General features: G+C 40.6%; 1 protein-coding gene across 1 annotated transcript in view; it reads right to left on the reverse strand.

Moving 5' to 3' along the window:
• IMPG1 (interphotoreceptor matrix proteoglycan 1) overlaps positions 1-17,938 on the reverse strand; it is a 100,611-nt gene that overhangs the window by 29,646 nt on the left and 53,027 nt on the right. The window contains exon 13 of the mRNA XM_068550862.1: positions 1,271-1,799. Within this exon, the coding sequence (XP_068406963.1) occupies positions 1,271-1,799 (529 nt within the window). The remainder of the gene's footprint in view (positions 1-1,270; positions 1,800-17,938) is intronic.

Consider the following 17,938-nt stretch of genomic DNA (forward strand, 5'->3'; position numbering starts at 1 on the left):
AGACCACATTTCCCAGCCTCCCTTGCAGCAAGCTGTGGCCACGTGACCAGTTCCCACCAATGGAATAGGAGTGTAAGAGATGTGAGCGACTTTGGCATCACTTGCTTAGGAAATTGCTTGCCCTGGGCTTCCTCTCTTTCCCCTTCTCACAGTGGAAACAGGGATGAACTGGTGACCTAGCTTTGGCTGCATGAGTGAGGAAACACCCTTGGGGTTGGCAAAGTTATAAGATGAAGGGATTGTGAGTCCCCGGATGACGTTATAGAGCAGAGCCGTCCCACCCACCCAGTGAAAGAGAAATACACTTGTACTCTATTTAAGTTACAGTATTCTTGATCTCTTCATTATGGCAGCCCAGCATGTACCCTAGTTAATACACCTGGGTTCAGTGCCCTGGGACTCTGTTCCTTGAGATTGTCCCAATATCTACTCACCTCATTTGGGGGAGGGGGGAATAGCACAAAGTCTTTACTTTAAAGTTCACCTGAAGCATTGGTGTTTATGTGGTTTTAATTTACATAATGAGTTAACTTATATGAAGCTTACAAATATTTTTCCTCTTATTTTCAGAAATTCTGTAACCTTTGTGCTATGCATTGTGTACTTGAATTTCACTAGCCGTGACTGTGTAGAGGTTCATAGTTCAGCAGTTTTCATTGTGTATGTATTTCTACAAGAGTACATGTGAGTTTGGGGGGTGTTTCATAAATCAGGGTTATATGCCACCATGATTGTCTTCTCACTTTCTTTGTTAGGGCTTGGGATGCTAAGCCATTTAGTCAGTTTTTTTTTTTTTTTTTTTTTTAGTTTTATGAGAATTTAAGGGGAACTAAAAAAAAAAAAAAGAATTCTTACACTTGAACTCTCGGCCTCATTTGTGTTGGACTTTTCTAGCCTTCAACCCTTTAGTCAGATGGCTGGAAAACAGCATGTGGCATTATAACTTAGGAAAATTCTGCTCATATTGTTTATAAATTCCAAGTTCAGTCCGTGAGTGGCTATGTATTCCTCCTGGGAAAACTAAATCGGGAGGAACTATAATGAAAAGGTCTTAAAAATAAGTTTGTTCCCAGGAAGCTGGGCGGCAGTGGCCCATTGGATCTGAATCCATCTCAACGCTCTAGCTGAATGCTGTCGGCAACAGCTATCTCAGAGGCTTGTCTCTTCCACCTTGCATTGCTCAAGACAGCCAGGGATTATATTATAAAATAACAGCAAAAAAAAAAAAAGAAAGGAGACACACAGATAGCTGTGCGTGGTGTCCACTCACCAGCTGTGTGAATCGCTGCTCCAGAGCTTGGTACTCCAGCGAGCTCTTGTTGAACAGGTCAGTGGAGAAAGGCATGTTGGCCACACGCAGACTGAAGAACACCACCAGCTCTCGGCCCCTGGCGGCGACGGTCATGGCGCTGGTGGTGATGTACTGCAAAGCTGGGCCAGGAGTGATGTTCTCCAAGGAATGATCCAGGGTGGAAGCATACCCACTGAATCCCAGTACCTCAGAGGATGCGTGAGTGCTGGCGAGATCCGTTCCGTCTAAGTCTCCGACTGTATCTTGACTGCTGATACTCAACCTGCTGTCTTCTGAAGATGCAGGTGAACGTGAAATTTCCTGAGCCAATTGGCTGATGGCAGAATAATCATCAGTGGGTATGGTTAGCTGTGGGATTAGTACTGTCTGGTCAAGGGACATTATGTCTGTGGCACTTTGATCAGTCTGAGAAAAGATGCTCGATGCAGTGAAAAAAGGTAGAGTTTCTGATAGGGAGGTAGAGGCCACAGCAGGTGGAGACCAAGAACTGTCCATGGAGGAAGCTCCTGAGACCAATTCATTATGTCCAAGCATCCCCGCAAAGAATAGAAAGCAAAAAAGAAAATCCAAAGTTAAAATTAATTTTGGAAAAATAGCATTTGACTATCTTAATGTCATATTTTATTTTATTTATTTTTAAATTTCTTTGATTTTATTCCAGTTTTATTGAGATATAATTGACATACCTCTCTGCATAAATTTAAGATGTACAGCCTGTTTTGACCTACTTATGTAGTGAAATAATTACCATATTTAGTATCATATTTTAAAAAGCAAATTGGTGGTAATTCCCTGGCGGTCCAGTGGTTAGGACCCCGTGCTTTCACTGCTGAGGGCACAGGTTCAATTCCTGGTCAGGGAACTAAGATCCTGCAAGCCACATGGCGTGGCCAGAAAACAAAAAAGACAAATTGGTACTGAAAGGGCAGGCAGCCCTGTGTCCACACCTAGGGAGACAGAGGGTGGGTCTCTATAACCATTTTATTCAGGCCCAATACTTCTGGATATGCGAGACTAAAAGAGCACCAATTGCCTAGAATTACAGGAATTACTTACTGCCCAGTGAGACACAGCACATCTAGGGACCAGGTGGTAAAAAAGGACTAGGTCAGCAGGTGGTGGCACACCACAGATGGCTTTGGGGTAGACTTGGATCCCACATCCCCATCTGGACCTCCCAGACAATTAGCTGTGCTCTTTTGGCCCAGAGTTTTATTCACCTTCCAATCATGCAAACCTGAATTTTATGTAATTGGATTTTTGGGGGGGATCTCAGTTATCACATTTTGGTAGTTTCATCAATTAAAATTTAAATTATGCTTTTCCAGAATTGGATAATCTGACTGAATAACTTGCCTATTTGCAAAATGATATGGAGAGCGTGAAGATGTGGGTTACACATATAATTTGAACTTTGTATTGGCCATACAACTAAATATTTGGTAATATTTAAAGGTTTTTTTCATTCCTACATGATTATACCTTGATACTACCACCACTTTGCATTGCTTTCTTGAGTAAGTACATATTGAACTACTGAAGTCCATTCCCTTTTTGGTGCAACATTAAAATCCATAAGTATTTACGAACTAAGAAAGTGGTTATATGAAGCTTTCAGATAAAGATATTGGTGGGTTATTAAAATATTCCAATAAACCTAAATCTAGAGCCACTGACAGATAATATTTAAGGCATTAGGTAGATCAAAACAGGGAGCTTTCTGTGAATACTTCGGTGTCATTTTGGCAAATATGTGGGAAAGCTGTGTTAAAGTCCAAATGCTAAGCATGATGAATGGACTGTCTGGATACAGATATAATCTTTGGCCTCTCAGTCAGCTAATTTACTAGAGTGCAATCACCCAAACTGAAAATCCAAGTGATAAACAGCTCTGAAAGGTAGAATCATATTACTTTTATTAGTTTCTTAAAATAAAACCTGTCTGTGGAGAATCTAACCAGATTTCAGAGAAGCACCCCCTTTTCTTCCACCTGGGGAGGATGCCTGGGTGTGTCTACCCATAATTCACTCAACTATCAGAAATGATGTTTTGTAACAGCCAAGATCTTTCCAGATATACACTCGTAGTTTTATTCAAATCTCTATTGCCACGGACTGAATGTTTGCATTCTCCCAAAATTTGTATGTTGAAATCCTCATCTCCAATGTGACAGTATTTGGAGGTAGGGTCTTTGGGAGGTAATTAGGTCAGGAGGGTGGAGCCCTCATGAATAGGATTAGTGCCTTTATAAATAAAAAGAGACATAACAGAGATGATCTCTCTCTCTCTCTGCCATGTGAGGATACAGAAAGAAGGCATCTGTGTGCTAACCAGAAAAAAGGCCCTCACCAGGAACTGAATCAGCCTGCAATTTGACCTTGGGCTTCCCAGCCTCCAGAACTGTGAGGAAGAAATTTCTGTCATTTAAGCCACCCAGTCTATGATGTTCTGTTATAGCAGCCCAAGCTGACTAAGACATCCTTGGAAAGATCTGGGATAAGTAAATTGAAGGCTTCAAGTACTATCAGTGGTTTGATTTGACTTTGTGCTGGGGGGAAATGCACTTGAATCTGAGCTCCTCTGTGCTCTTCCAGATGGTCAGGGTCAGGGAGGAAGCACAGTGACAGGTGTCTTCTTTCTGCTCCGGGCCAGCATCTCATTACTCATACCTTTCTCAGTACAGAGATTTTAGTCAGATTAAAACAGTCTGTTGCATTATGTCATCAACAAGCAAACAAGCATTTCTGACTCTTAACCTTTGTGGCATCTTTAAAAAAAATTTTTTTTATTTTTTGGCTGTGTCAGGTCTTAGTTGCGGCATGCGGGATCTCTCCTTGAGGCTCACGAGCTCAGTAGTTGTGGTGCGCGGGCTTAGTTGCCCCACAGTATGTGGGGGGCACTTAGCTCCCCGACCAGGGATTGAATCTGTGTCCCCCGCATTGGAAGGCAGATTCTTTACCACTGGACCACCAGGGAAGTCCCTGTGGCATCTTAACATTAATCATTCACATTCACAATAAACCCAACCAAGTTATTTCACTGATAGAACCGTTGGCTATTTAAATGTACATTGTTAGATAAAATACAGGATTCCCACTGGAACATACTTACACTAAAACATTATTTGTTGTTTATCTGAAATTCAAGTTTAACTGGTTATCTTGTATTTTTCTTTGCTGAATCTAGCAGCCCTATTTAAGTGTGATTTTAACGGACTCCTCACAGTCTCTCAGCTTGATATTGGAACTAGTAAGGCTATAGTCAATTCTTTTGAAACAAAATATCATCCAGACATTACCACCACTTATAAATGTATTTAAAATAATTATTCATCAGACTCTTATGCAAAAGACATGCCAGCAACAAAGGCCATCCTAACCTTAAGTTTTTACACTGCAATGGAGAAGGCAAGCACGAAAAGCCAAGGCCATTTATTTCATCATGAGGTATGCAAAACAGGCTCAAAATAACTTGACTTTTTAGCTGTCATGTTAGAGCATGTGTAGAGTTCTCATGAGGGCATGAGGTATGTTTATATGTATGTGTGCTGGCGGGGGGGTGGGTGCGGGGGCGCTGGTAGAAGCCCAGCTGCTGGGTGTAAAGGAAAAGGCTACTTTGGTCACTTTCTGGGCAGGAGATCTTCCCACAAACAAAGGCCACAGATGAAATGCTCCAAACCAAAGTGGATGAACTCAGGTCCAGCTGAAGCCCAAAGTGAGATAAGCCGGTAACAGGTGAGGATGGGCTCAGTGGGGGCAGCCGGAAGCCCCACTAGTAGACGTGTGAGGCAAGTGCAGATGAAAGATCATTCTAAATGCTGCCGGAAAGGGTCACACACCTGCATGTACCCACTTATCATAAACATCCAGAGGTCATCTGGTTTATGTTTAAAAATCTAAAAACAAAGATTCCACAGTCTCCTTTAGATCTTCAAGTGACATGACCAGCACGTTCTTAATTCTCTATCAAACAAATCCATTCTTATTTATCACAACAAAAAAGTCATCTTCTTTTTGGCATATTATAGAGATAGAACATATGTGTTTACTATTCATTCATTCAGCAAATAGATATTGATGACCTACTATGTGCCAGACACTGTTCCAGGTGCAGGGATACATCAGTGAACAAAACAGATAAAAGTTTCTGGCCCCAAGAAGGTTACTATCTAGTGGAGGAAGACAGAAAATAAACAAAATAAACAAAGGGAAATATATTCTATACCAGGCGGTGATAAGAGCTAATGAAGTAACATGAAGCAGGAAAGAAGGTGGGAATGCTGGGTTTGCAATTTTATACGGTGGTCATTGAGAGTGCAATATTTGAGCAAGACCTGAAGGAGGTGAGAGAGTTTAGCCATGCAGCAAATGCAAATGAGAAAGCCAGAGAAAGAAGGGTGTCTGTATTGCTCCAGGAACAGCTAGCTGTGAGGGTAGCATAGCCAGAATAAAGTTCTATACTACCAGTTGAGTGTGAGGGTGACTAAAGATATTTTTAAACACATAAAGTCTCAAAAAATTCCTCCCAGGCACCCTTTCTTAGGATGTGTTTACCTAAAATGATAGGGCAAACCAAGAAATAGGAAGACATGGGGTACTGAAGAAAAGTTAGGGAAATCCCCAGGAAGAAGGTGAAGGGGTCTCTCAGAGAGATGGGTACTCGAGGTGTAAAAGGAAACTAAGTACATGTGACGCTTATATCACCAAGCCCTCTGCCATTGTACCTTTTTTTTTTTTTTTTAACTTGAGAAAACTACTAATGGATGTGCTCCATAAAACAAGAGAGTGAACTCAGAGGTGCTTGAGATCTAGGGATCAGGGAATCCAACTCAGGAGAAAGGCCAAGGAAATTTTAAGGATGACAGAAAATGGAAATCCCAGGTGACAGCTGTCCAAAAGGCCTGGAGAGTAGTAGTGCAGGAGAAAGAGAAGGTCTTTGAAAATTGGAAGTGATAAGTTACCTGATGTGGAAAATAATACTGGAAATTTCAATGCATAATTTGAAAAGAATTGGCAATAAGTACAAAGAACATTAAGCAAAAAAAAAATCAAAGAAAACATTAATTCCCGGAAAACAGAAAGTAAACATATTTAGAGAAAATAGTTCAGCTGTAAATACATAATGGAAACACCGAATATTGATTCAATAATAGTTATTACCATATTGATAGGGAAGGGTGTTGTAAGAAACTTAAATCCTTATTTGCAATAATAGGAAGTCAGTAAATAATGTATAAAACAGATGAGTCAAAAGATGTATATTATTTAAAAATACGGCAAGAATAAATGCCAGAAGAAATAGCTGACTTAAAAGGGAGTCCTTTTGGTAAGTGGGACTGCACAGTGGGGAAGTGTGAGATAGCAAAATGCTGTATTTGTCAGAATACTTCAATGATTTGGCTTTAGAAATATTAAACGTTTTATTTTGAGACAACTGAATATTCAAATGCAGTTCTAAGAATAGTAGAGAAGGGCATCAGTGAAAATGGCAGAAGAAGAAACTCCAAAAATCAAGTTGTCCTTCACATTTGAAAGTTACAGGTAGTAAGTAGCTGGGATACAATAAGAAGTATATATTTGCCTGGGCCTCCAGTTCCTGACACAGAGCTCCTAAATTTCTGAACCTTGAGCGGCAGCTGGAAAAGTATGCAGTCAAACCCGTTCCAGGGAGAAATTGGGAGCTGTGTGTGTTTGCCGGCTCCCTCTGTGCTGAACCCCAGGGGATGGCCACAGGAAGTGCTTGGTACCCATTTAAAATTGCCTCTTTTGTTTTCTGTGGTTCTGGGGAACTGTGGATGCTGAGCTCCACTGGCTGCCAGAGCTGGGTGATTTGGGAGCCAGTCCCTTTGATGGCAGCCATAAAAGTTGGGAAGCCCCAATTTTTAGCTGGTTGATCAGAAGTACAAGTGACATCTGGGACTTTGGTATCTACAGTAGGGGGCAGTCTTGTGGATCTGAGCTCTTTATCTGTGGGCTCTGCATCAACTCCAGGTGTTTAGTGTCATAATTGAGTTGTAGGACACACAGTTGATGTCTGGAGAGTTGAGAATTGGTTGATGTAGGAAAACCCCCTACACATTTGATATTAGAAGTGCTGTGAATAGAGAAGTAGCTCTTCTTTTAGCAGCCAAACCCTCAGGAGCTTTGATACCCTTCCTGAAGCAATTATCTGATGATACAGTCCAGCCAACTAAAAGATCCATCAAAACAGAGAACTCAGGAATACAGAAGCTATGATAGAAGGTTTGAGATTGAGCCTTAAATCCATTTAAATATGGAAATCTGTCCAGCAAGCCATGGGAGTTGGGAGTTGTGGCTGCAGAATCAATTTTAAATTGATAAACCTTGACAATGTAATATACTCGTCTAATTATCAAAACTTGGGACGTGGGGGAGTGAAGACGGCTGGACTATGTTCTGGAGTGTTCTGATAATCTTACCTTTTATGACAGTACATCAAAAATGCTGCCTAATGGTGGTATGTACAGTGTAAATGATAATGACTCCAAATTAATATTTTACGTAATCTTTTTTCTTAGCCTTTAGGGATCTTTTAAGAATGAGTATCTCATAAAGTAAGGAAGAGGGAGACCTTCAAGATGGCGGAGGAGTAAGACGTGAAGATCATCTCTCTCCCCACAAATACACCAAAAATACATCTACACGTGGAACAACTCCTACAGAACACCTACTGAATGCTGGCAGAAGACCTCAGACTTCCCAAAAGGCAAGAAAATCCCCACACACCTGGGTAGGGCAAAAGAAAAAAGAAAAAATGGAGACAAAAGAATAGGGACGGGACCTGCACCTCTGGGAAGGAGCTGTGAAGGAGGAAAAGTTTCCACACACTAGAAGCCCCTTCACTGGCAGGGATGGGGGCTGGGCAGGAGGGAAGCTTTGGAGCCAGGGAGGAGAGCGCAGCCACAGGGGTGCGGAGGGCAAAGCAGAGAGATTCCCGCCTGGAGGATTGGTGCCAACAAGCACTCACCAGCCCGAGAGGCTTGTCTGCTCCCCCGCCAGGGCGGGCGGGGGCTGGGAGCTGAGGCTCAGGCTCCAGAGGTCAGACCCCAGGATGAGGACTGGGGTTGGCTGCGTGAAGACAGCTAGTGTGTCACTGGCTAGCTAGCTAGCTGGGAGGGAGTCTGGGAAAAAGTCTGGACCTGTCGGAGAGGCAAGAGACCATTGTTTCGTGGTGCGAGAGGAGAGGGGATTCCTGCTCTGTGTGCCCACAGAAGGCAGAGCACCACCTAAGCAAGCTCCAGAGATGGGTGTGAGCTGCGGCTATCAGCTGGGACCCCAGAGATGGGCATGAACTGCTAACGCTGTTGCTGCTGCCACCAAGAATCCTGTGTGCAAGCACAGGTCACTACCCACACCCCCCCCCCAGGAGCCTGTAAGCCCGCCACGGCCAGGGTCCCATGATCCAGGGACAACTTCCCCAGGAGAACACACAGCACACCTCAGGCTGTTGCAATGTCAAACGGGCCTGTGTCACCGCAGGCTTGCCCTGCATTCCAGTTATGACTACCGTACCCCTCCCTTTCCCTGGCCTGAGTGAGCAAGACAGCCCTGATCAGCTATTGCTTTAACCCCCTCCTGTCTTGGTGGGGAACAGACACCTGAAGGCGGCCTACACACGGAGGCAGGGCCAAAACCAAAGCTGAACCCCAGGAACTGTGCGAACAAAGAAGAGAAACGAAAATTTCTCTCTGCAGCCTCAGGAGGAGCAGATTAAATCCCCACAATCAACTTGATAAACCCTGCATCTGTGGGATACCTGAATAGACAATGAATGTTCCCAAAATTGAGGCAGTGGATTTTAGGAGCAACTGTAGACTTGGGCTTTGCTTTCTGTGTCTGATTTGTTTTTGGTTTTATGTTTATCTTAGTTTAGTTTTTAGTGCTTGTTATCATTGGGGGATTTGTTTGGTTGCTCTCTTCCTTTTTAAAAATTTTTTTCTTATTTATTTATTTTTGTAATTTTATTATTATTTTTTCTTTTTTCCCTTTTTGTGAGTGTGTATGTGTATGTTTCTTTGTGTGATTTTGTCTGTTTAGGTTTGCTTTTATTATCTCTCCTAGGGTTCTGTCTGGTTTTGTTTGTTTGTTTGTTTTTTCTTTTTATGAGTGCGTGTGCGTATGTTTCTTTGTGCGATTTTGTCTGTTTAGTATTGCTTTTACCATTTGGTTTGGCGTTCTATCTGTCCTTTTTTATTTTCTTCCTCCATTTTTTCCTTTTCTTCTGAGCCATGTGGTTGGAAGGGTCTTGGTGATCCGGCTGGGTGTTGGGCCTGAGCCTCCAAGGTGGAAGAACCAAGTCCAGGATATTGGACCACCAGAGACCTTCCGGCCCCACGTAATATCAATCAGCGAGAGCTCTCCCAGAGATCTCCGTCTCAACACTAAGACCCAGCTCCACCCAATGGCCAGCAAGCTCCAGTCCTTGACGCCCCATGCCAAACAACTAGCAAGACAGGGACACAACCCCACGCATTAGCAGAGAGGCTGCCTAAAATCATAATAAGGCCACAGACACCCCAAAACACACCACTGGACGTGACCCTGCCCACCGGAAAGACAAGATCCAGCCCCACCCACCAGAACACAGGCACCAGTCCCCTCCACCAGGAAGCCTACACAAGCCACTGAACCAACCTCACCCACTGGGGGCAGACACCAAAAATAACGGGAACTACGAACTTCCAGCCTGCGAAAAGGAGACCCCAGACACAGTAGGTTAAACAAAATGAGAAGACAGAGAAATATGCAGCAGATGAAGGAGCAAGCTAAAAACCCACCAGACCAAACAAATGAAGAGGAAATAGGCAGTCTATATGAAAAAGAATTCAGAGTAATGATAGTAAAGATGATCTAAAATCTTGTAAACAGAATGGAGAAAACAAGAAACATTTAACAAGGACCTAGAAGAACTAAAGAGCAAACAAACAATGATGAACAACACAATAAATGAAATTAAAAATTCTCTAGAAGGAATCAATAGCAGAATAACTGAGGCAGAAGAAAGGATAAATGACCTGGAAGATAAAATAGTAGAAATAACTATCACAGAGCAGAATAAAGAAAAAAGAATAAAAAGAATTGAGGACAGTCTCAGAGACCTCTGGGACAACACTAAACTCACCAACATTCGAATTATAGGGGTCTCAGAAGAAGAAGAGAAAAGGAAAGGGTCTGAAAAATATTTGAAGTGATTATAGTCAAAAGCTTCCCTAACATGGGAAAGGAAATAGTCAATCAAGTCCAGGAAGCGCAGAGAGTCCCATACAGGACAAATCCAAGGAGAAACATGCCAAGACACATATTAATCAAACTATCAAAAATTAAATATAAAGAAAAAAATATTAAAAGCAGCAAGGGAAAAACAACAAATAACGTACAAGGGAATCGCCATAAGGTTAAGAGCTGATCTTTCAGCAGAAACTCTGCAAGTCAGAAGGGAGTGGAGGACATATTTAAAGTGATGAAAGGGAAAAACCTACAACCAAGATTACTCTATCCAGCAAAGATCTCATTCAGATTGGGCAGAGAAATTAAAACCTTTACAGACAAGCAAAAGTTAAGAGAATTCAGCACCACCAAACCAGCTTTACAACAAATCCTAAAGGAACTTCTCTGGCAGGAAACACAAGAGAAGAAAAAGACCTACAAAAACAAACCCAAATCAACTGAGAAAGTGGTAATAGGAACATACATATCGATAAATACCTTGAATGTAAATGGATTAAATGCTCCAACCAAAAGATACAGACTGGCTGAATGGATAAAAAAAAAAAAACCTGTATATATGCTGTCTACAAGAGATCCACTTCAGACTAAGGGACACAAAGAAACTGAAAGTGAGGGGATGGAAAAAGATATTCCATGCAAATGGAAATCAAAAGAAAGCTGGAGTAGCAATACTCATATCAGACAAAATAGTCTTTAAAATAGACTATTACAAGAGACAAAGAAGGACACTACATAATGATCAAGGGATCAATCCAAGAAGAAGATATAACAATTGTAAATATATATGCTCCCAACATAGGAGCACCTCAATACATAAGGCAAATACTAACAGCCATAAAAGGGGAAATCGACAGTACCACAATAAAAGTAGAGGACTTTAACACCCTACTTTCACCAACGGACAGTTCATCCAAAATGAAAATAAATAAGGAAACACAAGCTTTAAATGACTTATTAGACCAGATGGACTTAATTGATATTTATAGGACATTCCACCCAAAAACAACAGAATACACTTTCTTCTCAAGTGCTCATGGAACATTCTCCAGGATAGATCATATCTTGGGTCACAAATCAAGCCTCGGTAAATTTAAGAAAATTGAAATCATATCAAGCATCTTTTCCAACCACAACGCTATGAGACTAGACATCAATTTCAGGAAAAAAACTGTAGAAAATACAAACACATGGAGACTAAACAATATGTTCCTAAATAACTAAGAGATCACTGAAGAAATCAAAGAGGAAATCAAAAAATACCTAGAAACAAATGACAATGAAAACAAAATAAACCAAAACTTATTGGGACAAATGAAGTAACAGTGACATGAATTTGACATGCAGTGATGTTGTAGTTTTTAATAGCATGGTTATATTTCAGTTCTGAATGGTTTCTGAATCATTTATTCCAAGATTATGGAAAAGGCTGTGATTTTCCAGCTTTGACTTGCAAAGTAAAATAATCAATATATTTTTCTCTCTACTAATAATTTCATATGTACCTGAGAGAATGATAAAGATTAATATTACATATAGTGTGCATTTGGGACTGTGGAAGACCCACAACACATTACATGGTATTGTAGCCTCTAATGGGGTCACTGGTGAGCCTTACTTTCTGTTTTTAATATCCCTGTAGTGTCCCCTCCCACACTGCAGAGGCTGACTTCCATAGCATGCTATACAAATGTTGATGCATGATTCTGAGGTTAGGTCATACAACATATTACTTCTTCCACCTCGTTTCCTTGAATCAATTGCTCTGGAGGGAATCAGTTGCCATGTTGTGAGGACACTCAAGCAGCCATGTGGAGATGCTTGTATGAGGAAGAACGGAGGCCTTCTTGAGGCCAGTTTGCAAGATGTGTGAGTCATATTGGAAGAAAATCCACCAGCCCCTGTCAAGTCTTAAGATTATAGCCTCAGTTGACATCTTGACTGCAACCTCATGTGCGACTCTGAGCCTGAACCAACCAGCTAAACTTTTACATAGATTTCCAACCTGCAGAAACTGGGAGAGATGATAAATGTTTATTGTTGCTGTCAGTCACCAAGTTGTAGAGCCATTTTATATGCAGCGACAGATAACCAATCCACATAGAACCCCTTAAAGACCTGGCATCGCAGGATTTAAGTCTCCCAGTCTCTAACTCTGGCTTTTATCAGAATACCACAAAGGATCTGGCTTTGGTTTAGGATATTCTTTTTTTTTATTAAAAATTAAAAAAAAATTTTGGGGCTTCCCTGGTGGCACAGTGGTTGAGAATCCGCCTGCCAATGCAGGGGACACGGGTTCGAGCCCTGGTCTGGGAGGATCCCACATGCCGCGGAGCAACTGGGCCCGTGAGCCACAACTACTGAGCCTGCGCGTCTGGAGCCTGTGCTCCGCAACAAGAGAGGCCGCGACAGTGAGAGGCCCACACACCGCGATGAAGAGTGGCCCCTGCTTGCTGCAACTAGAGAAAGCCCTTGCACAGAAACGAAGACCCAACACAGCCAAAAGTAAATAAATAAATAAATAAATTTTAAAAAAATAAAAAATAAAAATTAAAGAAAAATTCTTTTAAATTGAGGTATAGTTTTGTTTTGTTTTTTGTTTTTTTTTGCCACGCTGTGTGGCTTGTGGGATCTTAGTTCCCCAACCAGGGATTGAACCTGGGCCTCAGCAGGGAAAGTGCCAAGTCCTAACCACTGGACCACCAGGGAATTCCCTATTGAAGTATAGCTGATTTACAATGTTGTGTTAGTTTCACGTGTACAGCAAAGTGATTCAGTTATATATATATGTGTGTGTGTATATATATAAATATATAAATTCTTATATATATTCTTTTTCAGATTCTTTTCCTTCATAGGTTATTACAAAATATTGAGTATAGTTCCCTGTGCTATACAGTAGATCCTTGTTGGTTATCTATTTTATATATAGTAGTGTGTATATGTTAATCCCAAACTCCTAATTTATCCCTCCTGCCTCTTCCCCTTTGGTAACCATAAGTTTGTTTTCTATGTCTGTGGGTCTACTTTTGTTTTGTAAATACATTCATTTGTATTTTTTTTTTTTAGATTCCACATATAAGCGATATCATATGATATTTGTCTTTGTCTGACTTACTTCACTTAGTATGATAATCTCTAGGTCCATCCATGTTACTGCAAATGGCATTATTTCCTTTTTTTTTATGGCTGAGTAATATTCCATTGTGTGTGTGTGTGTGTGTGTGTGTGTATGTGTTTGTATATATATATATATATATATAATATCGGTATTCTAATCTGCAATGGGGACATAAGATGCCAGTCTATTTACAGGGAAGCTTTTAGAACAGGGTGCGTGTTTGTGTTTATGGTGGGAAGAAGGGGAGGAGTGAGTAGACGGAAGGACTGAGAGACAGACATAGCTTGTGCATTTAGGAACGTGGTTTCTATCCTCAGTGTTGCCGCTCTGAATTGTGTTTACCTAATCTAGGTTGCCGTAGGCGACTTCCATGCTAGGTGTCCCCAACCCAACCAGTTCAGTACCCTTTTTCTAACAAATATTTGGTAATGCCCCCTTATGATCCTGAATGAGCTTCATCAAGAATGTAACCAAGCAAATACACACTTTCAAAAAAGTCAATGCATTGTTCAAACTGTAACATAAACAGGGGGGAAGGGTTGGGGGGAGGGATAGATTGGGAGTTTGGGATTGACATGTACACACTGCTATATTTAAAATGGATAACCAACAAGGACCTACTGTACAGCACAGGGAGCTCTGCTCAATATTATGTAACAACCTAAATGGGAAAAGAATTTAAAAAAGAATAGATACATGTATATGTAAAACTGAATCACTTCGCTGTACACCTGAAACTAACACAACGTTGTTAATCAACTATACTCCAATATAAAATAAAAAGTTAAAAAAACTGTAATATAAAGGAGAAATAAAAGGAAAATAATTTATAATAGCACAATATGTAATTCAAAAGGCATTATAGCACCATAAGACATAATAAAGCAGTAAGATTCCTATATGTACTTATATGTAAACATCTATAAACATCATTGTGGATTCCACAGCTACAATGGCAGACAGACTCAGATGTTGTATTGGCCACATAAACGCAATGATCACCACTGTCATAAGAGAAGTAGTGATTTCCTGAATTGTTGGCTAACACTTCGTAAAGTTCATTATACACATTGGTTGAATTTGCAGAAAGCTCAGGTTAAATTAAATTTTGCAAAATACATTTTGCAAATTCTACTTATATAAAAAAAGAAGTGTCAGGAAAGAATGTAAAGGACTTAAGTGTCTTACCTAGTGCACTTTCTGGGTTTTCTGATCTATAGGGGTCTGTGCCTTTTATCGTTTTTGCAATCTTTTAGTTGTAGTATGCTTAGAGCAATGCAAATTATTCTTGTCCATGAAAGACAAAGGAATCCATTCATCAGGTGGAATATAATTGACTATTTTTCTGTGGCTATTGGCCAGTTTTGCATAAACTTGTAAATGTTTTTCCTCATTTTTAATTGCTGATTGTGTTGTTTGAATTCTCCTTCAAACTGGTCATAACGTCTTACTTGTTTCCTCATTAGTAATTTGTTAAATATAATCTTTGGCTCATGTTCATTTTATATTTGTATGAGAGTAATGATTTTACCTTTTAATAAAGTTTTACTTTAACAGGAGTTAAGCTCCAGGCTTAGAAATTTACAGTTTTCCGCCCCCCCCCATATACATGAATATCTAGCAAGATATACAAAAGTATTAGTGGAAGCAGATAACTTCTTTGTTGTGTAGTATTGTCCTGCATATTAGAGAATTTCTCTTCCCACGAAGTATTAGCAGTGCCCTCCCATTACTGAGGCAACTAAGAAGTGTCTCTGTCACTCACATTCTCAAGACACATCCTGCAGGGCTGTATTGCCCCATTGAAAATTACTCTTGACAACGTTGAACTTGACTCGAGCTTTACCAAAAAATAGCTATGGTTAAGAACTCCCACTCACCTCAACCCTTTTGCTTTCTGAAATCTCCCCACCCTTTTTTGTTCTGGGAAAGGGTTAACTGCAAAGAATCCCCCTTCCTCGTGTAACTTGGATGAGACTCACTCTTTCTGCTGACTCCCATAAGACTCAGCCTCTATGAAACTTCAGCCCACTTTTTCTGTTTGACACATTCCTCATTAATGAATGTTCCCCCTACTGTAATAGTCTGAATGAAAGTGTGTCCTTAATTGTCTGGTATATTTTGTATTACACGCTGCTCTAAGCTCTAATTTTACCAAATGACGTGTACATATGAATTCTTCATCCGTTCCTTAAAACAATCATCCCTCACATTTATTGAACACATACTAGGTACCAGTATAAAATGGTAATTTAAGTCAATTGCTAGAGATGAATTTATGGCTATTTTTAAAGCATGTTGGTTTAAGGTCAAGGACTAGAACAGCCAACCCAGAGAGAAGTAATTTTTCAGTTAATCCAATGGTCATTTTTATAGAGAACCAGTGGAATCATTGTTTAAAAGTTTGCTGGAATCCTGCTTTTTCCCTAAAATCAAGCTTTCTGTATATTCAAGAAAGCATGCAAGAAGAGTAAAAAAGCATTAGACTTGGAATATTTGAATATTTGGTTCAATTCTGCTTTTACTTCAATCATTCATTCATTTAATGAATATTTATTGCATATTGAGCTGTGCCAGGCATGCTGTTATTTTTTGGTTACATTGTATGTACCAGGCACAGTTCTTCTTTTTAGATTTTTTAAACTTATTTTTTTTAATTGAAGTATGGTTGATTTACAGTGTTGCGGTAATTGCTGCTGTACAGCAAAGTGACTTAGTTATACGCATGTATACATTCTTTTTTATATTCTTTTTCGTTATGGTTATCCCAGGAGATTGAATATAGTTCCCTGTGCTATACAGTAGGACCTATTGTTTATCCATTCTATATGTAATAGTTTGCATCTACTAACCCCAAACTCCTAGTCCATTCCTCCCCCCAGGCACAATTCTAAGCATTGTACATACTAACTAAATCTTCACAAGAACCCCATGAAATAAGTACTGTTATGACCATTTCACAGATGGAAAACTGAGGCACTCGCCCAAGGCTGCAAGTAGTTAGCTGGGGTTTGGATGCACATATCAGACTCCAGAACCCTCCTCACTGCACTGCTGACATGAGAGTGGTGAATATGACAGACCCAGCGCTTGTCTTCAGGGAACTTTCCGTCTTCAAGCAGTAACTATACAATCACAAACGTGCCAAGTGCTGTGAAAGAGGACACCTGGCGTGCTTTGGGAGACATAAAAGGGAGGCCTAACTCTCATTAGCTGGTGGGTCTGTGTTTGTGAAAGAAGACTGATAAGACTGGTAAGCCCTGCTGGCTTTAGGGATGTGGTGAGAAGCAAAGCCAAACACAAGAAAGCAAAATTCAGCAAGTGCAATTCTTTGAGCCACAAACGGTTATCGTTTGTAGAAACCAAGCTGGTGTACCCTGGAGATGCAAGTCTGGCTTTAGGAGAGAGTGTCTTCAGAGAATGGCCTTAAGCAATTTTGACTGTGAACTAATAAAATCAAAGCAAGAGATATCTTTTAAAAATAACGCAAAGATTTTAGTGTGGATTTGGAAAATTGTTTACCTCACAAAAAGTTTTCATAAGAATATCATCAGAACACTGAAGGTAGGTTTAATGAGGATTTTCTTAATTGCAATAAATATTCAACAGTTTAAATGAAAATAAAGTTGATTGAAAAGTCAAACATGCATTTTGAAGGATGATCAGAGAATATCAGAGAATATTGATTTTTATGCAGACATTTTTCTACCAGTAAATGGAAGAAATGCAGTCTGGATAAGAATTTTAGAGGAACGCTGCCTTTTCTTTGGGGAAAGTGGGAAGCTGTAAAATCACAGGGGCATCAGATCTAAAATGGAACATCTCTATTGGCTTGGAAATGTGTGTGCCAGGGACACCTGCTCCCTCAGGGCAGAGCCCAGGCCTTCGTTAAAGGGAGCTCCTTGCCCAGAGGACTCTGCACAAGCCAAATAAGGACTCATGTTTGGTCTGTGAATGAGAAGCTGACAGTCAGGGCTCAGTTAGTGGCGGTCAGTCCCTGGCGTGCACCCAGCTCCTAGAGCAGGCAGAGAATATGGGTTATAATATGGGGTCTGGCCATGTCCTAAGCACATCTGAAATACGAGTTCTCTTCAGAGTATAACTCTGATGTCTTGAAAAAGCACATGAAAAGATGCTCGACATCACTAATTATTAGAGAAACGCAAATCAAAACTACAGTCAGGTATCACCTCACACTGGTCAGAATGGCCATCATCAAAAAGTCTACAAACAATAAATGCTGGAGAGGGTGTGGAGAA

The sequence above is a fragment of the Eschrichtius robustus genome, chromosome 9 (assembly GCF_028021215.1).
Source record: "Eschrichtius robustus isolate mEscRob2 chromosome 9, mEscRob2.pri, whole genome shotgun sequence".
In the NCBI taxonomy this organism is placed as follows: domain Eukaryota; kingdom Metazoa; phylum Chordata; class Mammalia; order Artiodactyla; family Eschrichtiidae; genus Eschrichtius; species Eschrichtius robustus.